The 17,157-nt window shown below is 42.8% G+C and overlaps 1 protein-coding gene and 1 non-coding gene across 2 annotated transcripts; both read right to left on the bottom strand.

The window, feature by feature from the left end:
* Positions 1-659: 659 nt before the first annotated feature.
* On the bottom strand, positions 660-10,413 carry COPS8 (COP9 signalosome subunit 8). The gene is made up of 8 exons (XM_003207367.4): positions 10,250-10,413; positions 7,905-7,975; positions 6,837-6,885; positions 5,636-5,768; positions 4,633-4,740; positions 4,162-4,224; positions 3,016-3,057; positions 660-2,096 (listed from the first exon to the last, which is right to left on the bottom strand). The coding sequence occupies exons 1-8, from the start codon at positions 10,394-10,396 to the stop codon at positions 2,017-2,019; spliced, it is 693 nt and encodes a 230-aa protein (XP_003207415.2). The 5' UTR covers positions 10,397-10,413; the 3' UTR covers positions 660-2,016.
* On the bottom strand, positions 7,221-7,292 carry TRNAP-AGG. The gene has a single exon. It is a non-coding gene; the product is annotated as a tRNA-Pro (tRNA).
* Positions 10,414-17,157: the final 6,744 nt, after the last annotated feature.

The raw sequence follows: 17,157 nt of genomic DNA, 5'->3' as shown, positions 1-17,157 counted from the left end.
CTGTTGACACTGAAGATACTGAAATAACTGTCGCTATTGTTTTGAGAATAGAGCAGTGCTCAAGAAATGTTAGAACAAAGGCAATCTTAAAAAGGATTGGAAACAAACGAAACAGCCTGCTATTGTGGCAGTAAGCACAAATAAGGGCAACGAAGATGAAAGCTCTGGAGTAGCTTAGATGGCAAAGATGATGAAACAGAACAGCATGGCTAGAAGCATAGACTTCCAGGCATGAAATGGGTTAACTGCACACCAAAAACAAAATCACCTTTAGTTCTGCAGCAGACCAGACACTATCTCAAAGTGATGAGTTTGATAAAACTGGACAGAGCACAAAAATCCAACTACTACACTTAAGACACAGATTACCAGCATCCACAAAAAAACTCCAAGAATATTGCCCAATGTATGCACACAGAAGGGAAAATTTTCACTTAGTTTGAGTGCTTTACACCTTTGTGCATTTTACGTGGCACCTAAAGGCCAGTATTTTAATTTTCACATAAACATGAAGTCATTCTGTACACCTGTCTAGACAAAGCACTACACTAATCTTTAACTAGCCCTGTTCAAATTAGGCCAATCAGAATCCAATGGAAAAAAAAACAAGCCAAACAAGAACTGCACACAGAAGAAAATTAAAAAAAAGGTACACAAAGTCAGTGTAAACATGTTCTTTAATATCACTGAAGATAAGTTTGCATCATACTCAGCAATCCAGGTCTTAGGTTAGTTTCAAATAAATAATCATTTTGACTAAATGTTTACATATAAAGGGAGCTCTCAAAGCAGCAGTGCACAGTTTAAATTCCTCCCTGCTAACACATCCCCCCAACAAGAGAATGTACAGTAGGTAGTGCACACTGAAAAAACAATCATAACAGAGCACACCTGACATCAACAAACCACTAAACATGATGTTGAAAAAGGGGGATTAGAAATGAGTGATGGCATGCACTGCCCTTTCAAGCACCACTATTTTCCACAGTCTTTACCATCATAAGAGTGGTAAAAAGCCTGGGAATGCAACTCATCTTTTTGTTTCTAAAATCCGCTCTCAGTTTAAGCAGTGCTCTGGTATAGGACATTTATTCCTCAAACTGACATTGCAGCACAAAATTCTCCTTCTCCTGACTGGCTTCTCTACTCAGGGGAACTGATCTGATTTAGGTTGCTGATTTTTAAAGCCATTTCCATAACTGCAGAAGTAATTCAGAAAAGTAAGCTTAAAGGCAGGTGAGAGCTGTTCGTAGCAGATCCACGTTCACTGTACTGGAAAGAACCACACCATGACAGGCTTTGAGAAGGATACAGTTTCCAAGCAAAATACCTAGTGTCCTATGTGTACTGAAAAACAAAACATTTATTCCTCAAAGCAAATCTTTGCCTTTCCTTAAAAGACTCCAATCATTCTGCCATAAAAATATGCCCAATGTGAAATCTCAATCAAAACAAGAAAGAAGATTTAAACTACAGAGACCAACAATGAAAAAAAGATCAACTATAACAAAATTGTCAGAACATCCAGAAGAGTTACTGTAAGTTTGCTTTGTTACTTTCATCAAAACATTCTCTACAGATGCAGATAGAGCAGTCTGTCACTTTGTACTTTAGATAAACATCAACTGACCTGCACTAAGCACTGCAGTGCTCACCACAGAAGCATGTAACCAAGTAACATTAACCCCCTAATACCATTAACTTGTCTCATTATTCAAAATTTTTCTTCTCCACTTTTGATACACCTGAAAAAAAAAAGTTCTGCATCTCAACAACAACAAAAAACTTACTGTGTAATACTGCTGTGTACCTACTAAACAAGTATTAAAGAAGTTAAAGGATTGTTTCAATTGCTAGCCTGGCTTTGGCAAAACAAACTAGGATAACATACACTGTATACTTTACACATTTGAAAGGGGATGCTGCAATATTTAACAAATACAAAATAGGTCTCAGATTCCTAGAACTGTCAGTACACAGGATTCCCAAGTTGTGCTAGACAAAGAAGCAGGTTCATCAATTTTCAAGGAAAGCCACATAGTCAGTCAATCTGGCCAACTGCTGTTCATTTGGAATTGGTGGAACTGGAGCAGGTTCTAGAAAAATAAAACAAATACTGCATTAATTAAATTAAGAAAGGAAATCAACCATCCATCACAGTAGCAAGGAAAGCTTAAACATGAGACACCGATAGCGCACAAACCTAAGTTTGCTCTCTTAACTACACAGCTTTAGCTGACAGATTACTTTTCTGTCATCTGCAACGTCAAGTTGTCCAAGAGTTACTAACAGCAAAGGTGACAAGTTGCAGTTTTCAGCATGCTTCCAGAAAACGTGTTGCATATACTGGAATGTGTGAATAATGGATATTGACAGTATCTCCACTTGAGAAAAGACTCCTGGAGCTCTTCAGCAGCTCCTTTCCTTACAAGTTGTCATACTGAACATAATAAATCTACTGGGCTATATGACTAACAAAAACACTGCACAGGTTGTGGAGAAAGGCAGTGCATGTACAGGTACTTGTATAAATGCTAGCTCAGTAGAGTAAGGATAGACTGGAAGACACATGGTTAATACCCACTAAGGTAAGTCAGGAATTAAAAATGACTGGAAAACAGTAAGAGAATTAATGCAATGTAATTTTCCTTCTTAAAAGTTAACAGGAATGGAGTTAAAAGGAACATACTGCTTAGGTCTACAAATGCATGTTAAAACAAGACTGGCAAGCGAAAGAACAGTTTTGAGAAGCAGGACTGCCCTTCAAATTGGCTTGAAATTAAATTTCTACATTTTAGACACTTCTGGCAAACATTTTGGGCACTGCTTAAAATGTAGATTGATACATAATAGGACAAAAAAGCAAATGTGTAAGTAGCCAATTATATTTATTTGTAAGGGATGGACGTAATTCTCTAGGATTCAAGTCACATTTTGTAGTGCTGATGAAACTCTTTATATTAATCAAGCAAGTCTTCAACATGTGCAAGTAAACTGTACATAAACAGGAAATACCTGATGAAGGAATAAATCTGTTAAAGGAAGCTTCCAGTACACCTATAGAAAAATACAGCAGAAGTTAACCCACTGCACTGATTTTAAACAATATATACACCAAGCCAAAACTGCATTAAAAAAGGTAATTAAAATTAGGCCTATTCAGGCCAAGGTCTTACTTCAGAGTTAAAATGCACAATACTCAACATCCTGTGAACAACACGTGCAGCTACAAAATAGACAACTGCCTTTTTTTGCCTCAATAGTAGTTTCTGCAACCAATTTTTAGAAGAAGTACCAGCAGCTCTTAAAACAGCTTATTTTGCAAGCACTTCAAGGAAAAAGAAACTGGTCAAAAGTAAAAGCTCAGGACTTTGGCTGGTTATGCTTCCCCAGAGAAAACAGTTCCAGCACCTTGCCTGACACAAGTTTACTAAGATGTTCCGGGCTCTGAACATCTAAGAATTCTGCCCATACAGAAGATTCTTCCCTCCTCCTGCCCTTAGCTTTACAGATGTTAGCTACGTGCCAGTTTGACTCTTATTTCCAGAGCTGTACCATACAGCTTAAGAGAAGACATCTCTGCCTTCACAGCTTAATGTTCATCATTGTTTCAGACAGAAAACAGCCTTAGATACAACCTTAGGGAAAAAGTATTTTTGCAGAAGTGTCAATCCTGTTATTAACAGCACGAGAGTCGAAAAGCAAAGGAATTTATACCAACAACTTCAGGTCCTCAGAACAGAGATCTCTTAATCTCTGCTTGAACTTCAGCTTCTCCTAACAAGAGTTCCCAGGTTCAAAAATGGTATATTTTTTGCTCATCTTTATTAAATTAAAATGTGTCATTTGAGGTCATCCAACTTATGTTCCACCAAGTCAGAGCCAACAGCAGAGGAGGAGAAGGAGAAACTGTAGCATATCCTGTCTGCTTTTGTTTAAAAATGTTAATTGGAGGATTTAGTTTAACCCAGACTGCTTGTAACCTTAAACTAAACTCACTAATTTGTACTTCCTACATTTTATAAACGTTCCATATTTCACAGCTGCATACGTCCACATAAAATATGTGAAAGAATATTATGCAAAATTTTAATTAAAACTAGCATCTAGTTATTAGAATATGTTCAATTAAATGTCTAGTGAAATAACAGCTCCACCTACCTGGCTTTTTAGGCATTACCATACGGGTGGAGAAGTCTGCTTGCCAGCCCTGTTCTAATACACCTGAAAAGGCATGTTTTTATATTTGTAAGAACAAACCTTATACAACTGCCAGAAACAAAACAGATGCACACTAAGACCAATATAAAAGCACCTCAGCACCCTGCTACAAACCCAGGACATTTCTTACAGGCATTCAGACATTTAGTTCAGCAAACAAGCTCTTAACAGCAGGTGAGCCTTCTCACCTTTCACTTTCTGTTCACTGGTGAATTGCTTAGGCACACCCACACACAGAAGAGGAAAACAACAGTGGTAAAGCATTTACCCCAAACTCTTATTTGCTAAGCAATTTACCACTATTTACTGCCTCACCAATTTTCTTCATGAAAATTTCTGAGTTTGTATACATGTTGCTATTTACCACTACCTGTACCTCTGACCAGAAATCAAGGAACTGAAACAAAGTACCTTTCACAGCTTCTTCTACAGGAAGCCCAACAAAGGCTGCGAAATCATCCGCAACTATTGAGGTATATGCCTGAGAAACCAGTCCAAAAGCTCGCCTCCTAGTTGCATCTAGAAAGAGAAAAATGCTGTAAACTCCATAGCTAGGAAATCTGAGATAATGTTTTCAATTCAAACAGCACAAAATCCGTTTGGATAACCACTAAAACCTCAAAGTTCTCCTTCCCAACAATTTATTCAAGTCTCAAGTGTCACAGATAGAGACAACAGCTTGCTTATGCCATGAGAAAACCCCTCAGGGATAGCATTTCATCTCCAAATGCAGTTTGGGCATGACCATTAGCAGGCAAACTACAGTTTGGGAAACTCAGCTTTGGATGGTATTTACCACTAGAAATAAGCTTGCCTCAAAATTGTTCAAAACCAGAAAATCATTAAAAAAAGTCATTAAAAAATAGCAATTAGTTACAACTATTCATGCCTTTCTTCCCCCCAGCAGGTCTGCTTTGATAGCAAAGCATCTGCAAAGCAGTTGTTCCTAAAACCACAGAAAACTTATTATTGCAAAATACTTCAGAAGTTTCTTAGCAGTCTGTAGTGCCCTCTAGTAGCAAGTCCGGTTATTTGCATGTTAATATTACACAGACTACATGTGCTACACCATTTGTTTAAAGCCACCTTTAAAAGAAACTTTTATAAGCATCACAAGGTTCTAAAATGCTAAACCAAACTGCCAACATTCTTGGTTAAATGAGTTTGACCAAGTTGTGTATCTAATAGACCATCGTGCTATCACTGAATAAAAGAAACTGTATTTGAAATTCCAAGAAGCGCATACAACAACATGCTTCTCTTTTACACCCAACACCTAAAATCCTCTAGTTAAAACAGAATCTTGGCACATTTCTTGACCAGACTGGATCATAGCAATCCCAAGTAGCCATTTGCCAAAAACATCCACAGAGAACTTCAGGTTATGTGCTACCTGCAGGAGCTCAGTTTGTACCTCTGAGTGCTTCCATGATCGGTTGAACAGTCTCAGACCACTGATGTGCACCGATTGTTGTATAGATTCCTGGGAAGTCTCTTTGCCAGATTCTTTGTCCTACAGACCAAACTGCACCAAGCTCAGCATTTGCCTGTTGTAACAGAAGAGTTAATCCAGAGTTGTCTATCCTCTACAATGACCATTCTGTACAAACTCATTCCTACTATCTTCCCTTCCCCATTGCAAGCAGATATCAATACACGTAATGATGAAGACAGGAGCACTGGGAATTCTTGTTTTAATAACTATCATTACTGCTAATTCCTGATCCATCCTTCTGCCAAAGATTACCACCCACACGAGTGAAGTCTGCTCACAGCAGCTGTATCAATTCAGGCTGGCAAAGCAGGTAAAACCACAAAGGATAGTTTGTACTCAGACTGCCGACTGGAGTTGCCAAAGGATAAGCATAACTTATTTTCTCCTCAAAGAGATGTTTCCTCCTTCAATGTAGGCTTCACAGAGTGCAGATGTTGTTTGCATAGTGAAAACAATTTAGCTTGAAAGTTTTAAACATGAATCACATTTAAAATGGTACCATGCTCCCTACAACTGCTTTCCCACTAATGGTTTTAAGGGCTTCTTTAACTTCTACTGTGTTGCACACTGGTCAACAGGTTCAGAATGAACACCATTCTACCAGAAGAATAAGCAAACACCAGTGTGGGTAATAGAGTAATATCTTTGATTTAAGTCGCTAAAGCCTCAAAATGCATCTTGGATCCAAAGGCAGTGCAAAATGAAGTGTCTTCAGAGAGTTAAATTTGATGGTACAACTAACATCAAGTTATAATTCACTGCATAAGTTATTGTGCATCTTCACATACAGTGCAACTGCAGCCCAAAAATCACATATTTAAACAAGAGTCTCTGCTTTCCTCCAGCAGACTACTCTTTATCGTGAGGCTTTCTAATAAAAACTCTAGATTTAGAGAACTCTATGTCATGAGATTACTTGAGAAGGAAAAGAAGCAATAGTCAGATTTGCAACTTGAAGATCTTTGGAAGACCAGCATGCCATCTACTGGTCGTGTGTTCATGGCACAGAACCAAGCCCAAGGCTACTTAAACAGAAACCTCACAGAGAAAAAAAAAGTCATTGTTTTCAAGCTTACATGAAATTGGTTTAGTATCAACTGGAATTTTATGAAGTACTTACAGATTTGATAGCAGGAGGGATTCTTTTCCAAAGGTACCGTGCGTTGTTCCTAAAGAAAATTTAAAAGACTTCTCAGTGACTTTCCTGAACACCTCCCCCCACCAGCCTATGTGTATTTATAAATATATACAGATAATAACATACTGATATATTATAAAACAAAAACAGAAACTTAAGAGCATGAGCTAAAAATGAAACACTATTATTTGTTAATGGTACAAGTTCTGTTAATGGCACAGTTCCACAATATCAGTTGATCAAAATTAATTTGAATCAATCTACTACACAACTCAGGACAGGATGGAATTTGCCCTGGGAGAATCATAGAATGGCTTAGATTGCAAGAGACCTTTCAAGATCATCTAGTTCCAACCTGGAAAAGAAGGGCTCGTCCGGGATTTGAACCCGGGACCTCTCGCACCCTAAGCGAGAATCATACCCCTAGACCAACGAGCCGACAGGCATTTCACACTGCAAAGTCATTTACTCTGCCTGAATAAATAAACATTACTTCAATAAAATTTTAAGTGAAAAGAATCAAATTCTTACTTTTAATAATCCATCAAGCTACATTTAAAGGACTAGGGTTTTAGTCGAGGGATCGAGATACAGATTTAGCTTGTTCAAACTACTAACATTCCTCATAATTTAATACAGAAAGCTTTAAGTTACCATAGGATAACTTTAGACACAAGCAGCATCTTCCAATCTTACTTAAAAGAAATGCAGCCTTAAAAAGCTGCAAGTCGAAACATTGAAACACTCAACACTTTCCAAAGGAGCCAATTCCAGAAGCAACTTTTAAAACTCAACTTGTTTCCCTATAATCAGGGAGAGCAGGGAAGTGCCAATATAGGAGAACTCTTCCTAACAGAGTAAAGGTGGAAAGACTTAATTTGGTTGTTCGGTTTTTTTTTTAATCTTAATTGTTTATTTTAAGATGACAGCATTTACTTACACACACGTTGTTAGTCACACGACTTAGTAATCTAGTAACTACATATCAATCTGGGCCAGGCTAATAGTAACAAATCCGATATCTGAGGTTAAAGATTAAGAGCCACTTACATGTCATTATACAACAGGTATAAAGCTAGAAGTTGGCCATAAACAAGGGGTGTTGCGATTCCTCCAGGAGCCTAAAGAACAAATGCAAATCACTTGATTACATATTTTAAAAGCAGCTGAGTAAAATAGAGCATTTTAAGGGAGTTTTTTTTGTATCAGGCAATGGCTGTGGACAAGTCATTGGAGGCTTATATGCTTCATTTACAACTAAAGTTATCACAATACTTTATTAACACAGCTGTGTCTTTATGACAAATAACTTGTATATGCCTTAAGTTTTACTTACAAAGCTTACTTTTTTTTGCCATTAAAAAAAATCACGTACTTCAATACACCAACATCCTAGCTCTAGCTCACGGAAGCAGCAACCAACTTCATACTTTCTCAGAACCACCTCTTCTAGTCAATAACGTCATCTCCTAGTCATCTATCTTGACCTCAGCTTCAGCTCCATTCAGCGTACACCACACCAGAAAGTTGCTTTGCTCACTCGAGCTTCTTAAAAATCCCAGCCAAGCTTTGACACTAACCACACTTCAGCAGACCGCATAAATGATACAAGTGAGAAAAAAAATTGTAATAAATTCATAAAATCTTGGAAGTCTACCATCATTAAAAAGATTGATAAGAAAAGATCGATAAATAGCTAAAAAGCTTATTGGAAAAGGGCAGTGTAGAAAGGACTCGGAGAAAGCCAATTACACAGCCACTTTATTTACACTTGCAACTCACAGGTTCACCAAAGCCAAAAGGAGATGATCAGCTGAGTCACTAAAAAGGCATCATCTCCAGCTATTCTGACACCATTTCCAGGCATCGTTACCCACCTACAGATACAACAGTCTCTGCAGGTGTCGCAGCAGGGAAGCAAGGAAGGGTTGCCTTCATATGCAGAAGCAAAGCCCCAAACCCCCTGGGCTCCACTCCTGACACCCAGAAGGCAGCCCACAGGCCAAAGCCAGGACAAGGCAGGCTCAAACCAGCTGCCCAGGCCAGACAACAACTGCTCTGAAGGCTATTATATATGCCATTATCTTCTTATTCAAATTTAGAAATAAGCTGCAAATGAATTGACATTTCCCAGCAGGAATCCATTTAGTACAGCAACTTAACACATTGTTTGAGGAGCAGCACCGCTTCATTACACTAACTATCCCTCTCCTCACACTTCCCTAATTAACATCTGCACTGTACGTGCTGTCCAGGTGCTCCTTCGAGGATCTGCTCAGCTATACAGCTTCCAACTAAAACACACAACTCTTCCACATAGTACAATGGTACACTTCTTCACTATACATGTACACCCATCACCTGAGGATTGCCCATATTTCCAGCACAGCAGCTCCTCCACAAATTCATAGTGCCCTTCCACTGAATTAGGGCATACTAAGAAGCTGCAGCACCATGGCAGAAGCATGAGGGTGCACCTGGGCTCAGCAGAGAAACAAGAAATTGAAACTGAAGATATTTTTTTGTTTGTTTCCAAGTGAGGCTCAGTGCTGCAGAACTATTAGCAGTGCCTCTTTCCATTTAAGAATTTTTCTTTCCCCTGTAAAACTCTGCTGCTCATCAACAGCAAGCTGAAAAACGTTAAGTCCCACGAGCAAACACTGACTACATCAACTCTCTCTTTTCAGTTGAGAAGATAACAGAATCTAATCTCAGAACCACTAAAGAGTGTGCAAAAGGGGGAAAAAAAAAAAAAGATTTCTCCTTTCTTTCAAATCACTACGGTAGGATGCACAAGCTTCACATTTAGAAAAGTGCCATAAACTCCACAAGACCCCTCCTGAGAGGTCTGTCCAGATCACCAGAGAATGGCTATTAGGATCATCATGGCAGCATAAACATAATACCACAGGATTTTGGTATTATGTTTATTAACACAGTATTATGAGGTATTTGGGTTGCTGCAACACAGCTATTCCAAGAATATGGAAACTGTTCACGCTTATTGGGGTTATGATATTTGTATGCGAGGAACTCCTTTTGTTGATCTAAGCTCATGAACACTGAGCAATGAATGCTGATATATGTCGGCCTTAATGATAGGCCAGCACTGCACACAATCAGATTCAGGAACTCTTCACACACCCAAACTTAGAACAGCACACAGGAAGTTCCCAACACAGACCCTCTAACCAAAGCCTCACAAACCTAGACGCAATTCTCCCAGCCCAGCTCACTGCCCACCTCCTTCCAACACCTCCCTTTCCTCAATCACACGGCAGCCGCACACAACCGGACTTCCATCGCTTTTCCCCTGCAGCCCCGCCAGATCCGAGGCGTTTCCCGCCAGCACAAGCGCCCAGCTCGAACCCCAACCCCGCAGCGGCCCCCCGCACCTCCAGCTCCTGAGTCTCGCACTGCTCCAGCAGCTTCCTGAAGCCGAAACCGCCCTCCGCCATCACCGCCACCGGCATCCTCCCGCGGCCACAACTGCCTCCCCTCAGGCGGCGGCCGCGCCTCGGCGTCACTTCCGTCACAGACATGACGCACTTCCACCCTCGAGAGCGCATGCCGCCTCTCTCTCTCTAGTTCTCTTATGCTCTGGAGGACTTGTGGGGCGGGGACAGAGAATTGGGGGCGTGGCCAAAACGTCGGGGGCGGGGCGTGGGCAGCGCAGTGCTGATTCGGGGCTGGGAGAGAGTTGGCCTTTTCCTCTTATTTCCGTGGGTCTGGGTGCAAACGGGTGGCTGGGTTCCACTCTTATGCATTGCCTATGGGGTCATGTATTAGCGATGTTACACATGGAGTGTATAGCATGCTACAGCCCATATATCTGTGTGTAGGATATAATATTCACATGCGTATCTCCATACCTATGTTCAGGTGTGTCTCTCTATTTACCTCCTTCATCTCCATACATATCTTCATATGCATCTCTCTATATACTTTCTCCATATCTGCACACATATATTTATAGGAGATACATGTATATATGTATAAACAAGATACAGGATCCAGGGTATATCCATTTAAGAATGGCAAAAATGCGGTGTCTCTCTCTCTCTATGTATACATCCTCTAAGTGTATCCTAGATGTATATCTATTACTGATATATAGCTGCATACCTGCAAGAGAGGTAATACCATAACAATCTGCCAGAGCAGTTTATTCAGATAGATGCCAATGCAGATTTAGCTGTGTGCCCCCAAAAGGTCACCCTGGGTCCCACTGGCTGTGCTGGGCTTGGGCAATGCTACGGCTCCTGTATGCTGCTGGACGATGCTCTTGCATTAGGAAAAACAGACAGAATTGAGTGGTGAGAGCTTTCCGCGAGAGGGCACCAGCTGCAAAGGAAATGCATAAAACCTGGCGAGATAGGAGGGTAGTTTTGTTGTTCTGCTCCAGTTCATCTCCTGACCGCCTCCAAGTGTCCCACTGTCCCCAGCATGTCAGAATCTCGTTCTGTTTTGGGGCAGCCAGGCACCTTTATATATATATATATACACATATATTATTTTTTACAGTCTTTCATTAAGCTTCTGGGACAAGGGAGAAGGTGTTGCTTTCCAGTGCTGTTAGCTGAGCTTCCCAAAACCACCAGAACCACAGATTCCATGCAAGCAATATAGCTAGAAATGCCCCTTCCCTCTCACTTTCTTTTTTTTTTTTTTCCTTCTCTCTTTCTCTCTGCTTGCTTTTTGCCCTCCTCTTTATCACTTCTCCCATACCCCACAGCCATGCTGCGAGAGCTTCCACCCAGTGAAGAACAGCCTCTGGAAGTGAAATATTTCATGGAAGAATACAAATCCAGCCCAAACCTGCCCTGTTGCACACCTGCAATGCTGCTTCTCTCTCTGCTCCAGCTTTTCAATAGCTGCTTAAGGATGTGATAGCATTTCTGGGAAGGAAACGTGCAAGAGGGGAATGTGATTTTTTTGCATCTTTTACACTTCTCACATCACCTCCTCTTCTCTAGGCTGAACAAACCCTCAGCCACTCTTCACACGCCCTGCCCTCTGGAGAGCACATACAACCCAGTCTCATCTCTATCTCAGCTCCAGCAGGATCCATCTATAAATCCCAGCTCCCACAGGCTGTCCCCTCCCGTGTCAATTGATGGCCTGGTGGGCACCATCTCATATCTCCAGACAGTGACTGAGATGGGTCAGCCCAGTGGTCAGTCACAGGCTGATCTGCTTTTTTGGGGAGCTTCTCTTTGATTTAAGCACTAAAAATCTGGCCCCTGGCAAATCTGGACAGGTTAAATTAATGGGAAATTTCTTTGGCTTGAAAGGATCGTGGTTCTGCTCTTGGCCCGTGGGATTGGAAAGCACTTTAAGACTTGGCTGCCAGCTGTTGCAGAAGTATAAAGTATATTTAATGTGATTTTTATTCAACTCCTTATGGCGACGATGGCACAAAAATCTCAGAAACTCATTTACGCCCACTATGAATCTTAATGCAGTGGTGGAAATGGGTTTGAGTTCTGCAGTACTGAGCATCCAAAGGAGCTATAGGTTGTTTTCAAAGGAGGCTCAGGCCATTTCCAAGAGCGATTGCTGGAGGTGTTGTGGCAGCTCTGTTTTTCCCCTGCCGCTTTCGTGTGCTGTCTGGGATCTGAAGGCACGCACTGCAGTGCTGATGACTAAAGGTTTCCCTTTCTCATCTTGTTCAAAAGCTTTTCAAGAGAACAAAAGAATGGTGATGGGAAAAATAAGATGTAACACAGCGATACGGAACAATAGGGAAGTTAATTTAATGTGAAAGTTAAAGAAAATGGTGGTAAAGGGTCAAGTTGAACTTCTCCACACCCTTCCCCATCTCCTCAGTACCCTGATTTATGTTAACTGTGTCTGACCTGAGCAAGGGCTGTGCCTAAATACATTATTTCCTTCCATGACATCAAAGCCTGCTTGATGCTACCCGCTGCCATCAAAGAGGACAAACACCTTGTTTTTATGGGCTGTGCGGGGCGGAGAGGAAGCAGCGAGTGGCTGATGTGCCCAGAGGAGGCCATTTCCTACACCCAGCCCTCTTCCGAGTGCTTACAGCCTGCAACCACTTTACTCTCTTGTAATGTTGCAGCCAACCCAAACAGCTCAGGTCTGCTTTGGGAATGCCCTGACACAAAGATGCAGAGTCCGCTGCTCTGGCATTGGGGCAGAGCATCCAAGGATATCCCCAAGACTGAGAACACTGCTAAGAAATTCTTTTTCCCAATCATTTATTCCACCCCCTCCCACCCCCCAGAAAACCCAATGTTGTTTCATTTTCACAGGACATTGTGAATTTAAGGTGCTGCTTTGCATCACATGGCGCTTTGTAGACAGGTGTTTACAGCAACGTGCAGGCATGGCATTATAATCAAAGGAATGTGCCTAAACCAGAGATGCTGGGGAGCAGGGGGGGGACAAAAAGGAGACCCCACCCTATTCTTCCCACTGTTCTCAAGTATGGGCAAGGAAAAAGTGGAGCAATTGCTTCTGCCAGCAGCTCTGCAGGCACAGACTGCCCTTTCTTAACCTGCAAAGGGAAAAGGAGACCCTGTGTGTACTTAACCTAAACTTTGTTTTTATGACTCTCGAGGCATGTCTATGCATTTTCCTGTTTTTGCTTTGTTCCATGGGATCCTCAGCCAAGTTTCTGTCCCCTTCCAAATAACCCTGGCTCCTGAGCCAGCAGTTCTTGCTCTCCACATACTTCAGTCCTCTACGGTGAAGACATTCTGTATCTTTGAACAACATAACATCTCTTCTCTCCACCATCCACCACTCAACTCATTTGCTTAGAAATCCCCCAGGTTTTGAGGAAAGGAAAAGAGGAAATCCCTGGTCCAGCAGAGGGGGTTTGAGGGGATAGACAGGAGGATCTTCAGTGCAAAAGAAGAAATCTGGGGGGTGTAGGGGGATCCCTTGCCCAGCATGAGGCATTTGAGTGATGGAGTGGGGCACTCGACTCCTGCAAACCATCCCTGTGCAGGACCTCCCCAGCAGTGCCTCTCCTACCCTTATCAGCAGGATGGGATGCATGGGGCACCCCAGGGGTGCTGCTGGCACTTGGAGCTTGGGGAGCTCCTCAGTGCCTCCGTTGACAACCTGGCTTGTGCTTGGCCAGCCTCTAAACAGCTCAGGCTCTGCCTAAAGCAACCCCACATCATCGTCCATGTGAGGTGGGACCAGCATCCTGTACCAGCAAGGGAGATGCTCTGGTATGAACCTCCCTGCCAGGTTCAGCATCCCACATCCCAACAGGAGCGTGATGCACTGCCATGCCTCTCAGGGCACGCTTTTAAAACTATTAATCTCCTGTTAAAAACACCTGTTCCCCCTATGAACCCAGTGGGATGGCAGGAGAGCATTTTGGAGAGCGTGATAAAAGACACAATTAGAAAGGCAGGCTTTGATCTGCGGGAGGTAAGGAGTTCAGGCAGCTGTGCCGAAACCTCTCACACGGTCACTTCTCCTTTAGCAGCATCCTAACAAAGAGGATCTTGTGTCCACGATGCCTTGTTACAGCCCCTTCCCAAGCCCCAGCCACCTGTCCATGATGTTCAAGGTTTCTTGCCCATAACATCCAACAGAATCAGATTTCATGGCCCCAGTGCTTGCGACCAGCTCCCGGGCTTTCCTCTCTGTGACCCAAAGCCTGTGCTGCAATGGCCTCTTTGTGTGTTGTGGCTTAGGCTGCCAACAGCTGGTTCACATCCAGATGTGGCCCCACATATGTGGCTGAGGATTTGCTCATGGTGTGGGGACCCTCCAGAGCATCCCTTCAGACCTACCTATTTGGGCCTACGACTAGAAATGTGGTGCTTATTTGCTCTTTGGATTCTGAGGATCAGCTCAGAGCTGCATCTTGTTGGCAGGATCCACTAGCCAGAAGTGGCACCATGACTCCCAAAAGCTGTGGACATCATTGTATCAAGCCCTGGGGACTTGTGGGTGTTGAAGTAGCAGAGTGTGCAATGCTGATATCCTGCTGCAGCTTGCTGTCTGTTTTCATTGTCAGCATTTCACACTTCTGAGCATTTGCACCATATTCACTTGAAAAGCTCAGCAGATGAGGAGCCAACAAAGCAAGATTCCAACCAAAGTCAGCAAATGCCTTGTGTTGCATTTGCTGCATGCAGGTGGGTGCATCTCCATCTTGACAATGCAGCTGCCTTGTGCTCAGTCTGGAAGCAGACCGTCTGGTAAGCAAACACAGAGGCTTTAATCTCGTGTTTAGAAGTGGTTAACCTCTGTGGTTTTAAACAGGCCAGCCCTCCTTTCTGGGTTTGGTGTATGCATGTAGCAAAGGGATACTCTCAGGTCATTACAACCAGGGGTGCAAGCACAGGAGCAGGTAAGGGGAAAGCTCAAACCTGAACAACACCAGACCAGAAGTCCAAACAGGACTGGTGCTGACCTTGCCTTCCAACTGGGCCACTTTGAGGTCTACACGTAATACAAAGACCTCTCAACCCTGCGTTATCTATGCTGTCACAGCACAGGAAGGTTTCATCTCAGCAAAAGACCTTCATCATTTAAACCTGGAAGAGCTGACGCACTGAGGACTGCACTGCATAGGAAGCTTTCTGGCAGGAGCACAGAAAGCAAACCAACAGGTCCTTTCCATCCTGAATTTCCCCGAGTCTTTGTAGGCAGGACTGTGGGGGAAGCACTTCTTGAAACAAGAACAGGAAAAATTAGCTCTTCTGGTCTTTTGCCACATACTTTCCATAAATGCTGGAACAAGGCGGGTCTGAAAAGGAAGTGAGATGGATACAAAGCAAGAGGAAAAAAGCTTGGTGACAGAAATCTACCTCCACCAGACATGCCACACAATAAATATTTCACAGAGCAGGCTTTTCATCCAAGTCCCTGTGAGGGAGAGGTCTTGTCCTACCTCTCCATCCATCACTTCCTCTGCCAGCATGAGAGGATGTCCCCAGCACTCCCCTTCCATCCCACGCAGGACATCTTCCTGGCTCCTCAGGAAACAGCAGGTAAAAGCAAGAGTCCTGCAGAGCCTCTTCCTGCAGTCTTTTTGCCAAATAGTGTGCCTGGGGCCTCTCAACATGAAACAGAGTTTGCTTCTCCTAGCAGAAGTTTTTCGTTAGAGAGGTTTGGGTTTTATGACAAGCTTCATACATTCCTATAGATATATTTGTGACTTGGTGATTTCACATAAAATGAAGCTTTCTAAGAAAAGAAAAGACAGAGGAGAGCAAATGGAGAAGGCAGTACCAAAGAGCAGACAGGTGTGCAGAGGTTGGATGGTAATGCTCTGCAATGGAATTTGGGCATCAGGAGCCAGAGGTACGACAGGGATGCTCCCACAGCATTCATATAGGGACTAAGCATTGTCAGAAGAGGGCATGAGGCAAAAAGGGATTAGAAAGAGGTTACATATAGGTCTATGTAAGGGTGGGTTTCCCATTGCTAGACACACATGAATGCACTGGTACTGTGGGACATCCAACAGGAGCAGCTTGCAGCGAGTTGGCATGGGGTAGAGAGATGCAGCCACCATAATCATGTTGCAAATTTGCCTCCGTGTTGGGAAGGATAAGGCTGGGCATAGCCAGCTGGAAAGGATCCTTGAAATGCTGAGTACAGACTTGCCAGGCAATTAGCATCGCCATTGTCCACACTGGTTTACTCCTCTCACTGTGGGTTTTGTGATTTCTTAATCATGTCTTGATTGGCCTGATGGGAGGATGGGTCTGCAGGATTTGGGGAGTGCTGACGTGGGGTCTGTGCTCTGCTGGAAGTTACTGGTTTGATATCATTAATGGGGCAGCGGTGTGGGGAGATGGGCTTCTAGCATGGGCAGGGACTTCAAATCTAAAAGGAGCGTAGTAATCAATAAAAGAAAGTTGGTTAAAAGACTGGAACAATAGCATTCAGCATTAAAACAATTCCCAGGCTAAAAAAAAGAGACATGCACACTCCATAAATGAGGAACTGTGTGAGTTTATGACAACAACAGCAGCAAGAGTGCAACTCATAACATTGTCGTTTGATCAGTTTTCCTCAAATGGGTTCCAGACTGACAATAAATGAGATCCCTAAGTTCTGCTTTTAGTTCTGCCTGTGAACCAAAACAAAGCATTGCACAACCCTAGCAGAAAGGGCTGGGCCTCAAGGGCATCCCAATGCCAACGTCCTTGGAAAACCAGCCAGCTGCATCCCAGCACTCATGTTGGAAAAGGTGACCCATCCCAGCCCCAGAGGGGAGAGCAGAGCAACGAAAGCCTTGCTTCATCTACCAGACATCTCAAGCAGAATTACCTTCTGATGAAAGCATCTCTGCTGACTT

The sequence above is a fragment of the Meleagris gallopavo genome, chromosome 7 (assembly GCF_000146605.3).
Source record: "Meleagris gallopavo isolate NT-WF06-2002-E0010 breed Aviagen turkey brand Nicholas breeding stock chromosome 7, Turkey_5.1, whole genome shotgun sequence".
Lineage (NCBI taxonomy): Eukaryota > Metazoa > Chordata > Aves > Galliformes > Phasianidae > Meleagris > Meleagris gallopavo.
Note: the sequence above shows the minus strand (reverse complement) of the source record. Positions and strands in the feature narration are given on the sequence as shown.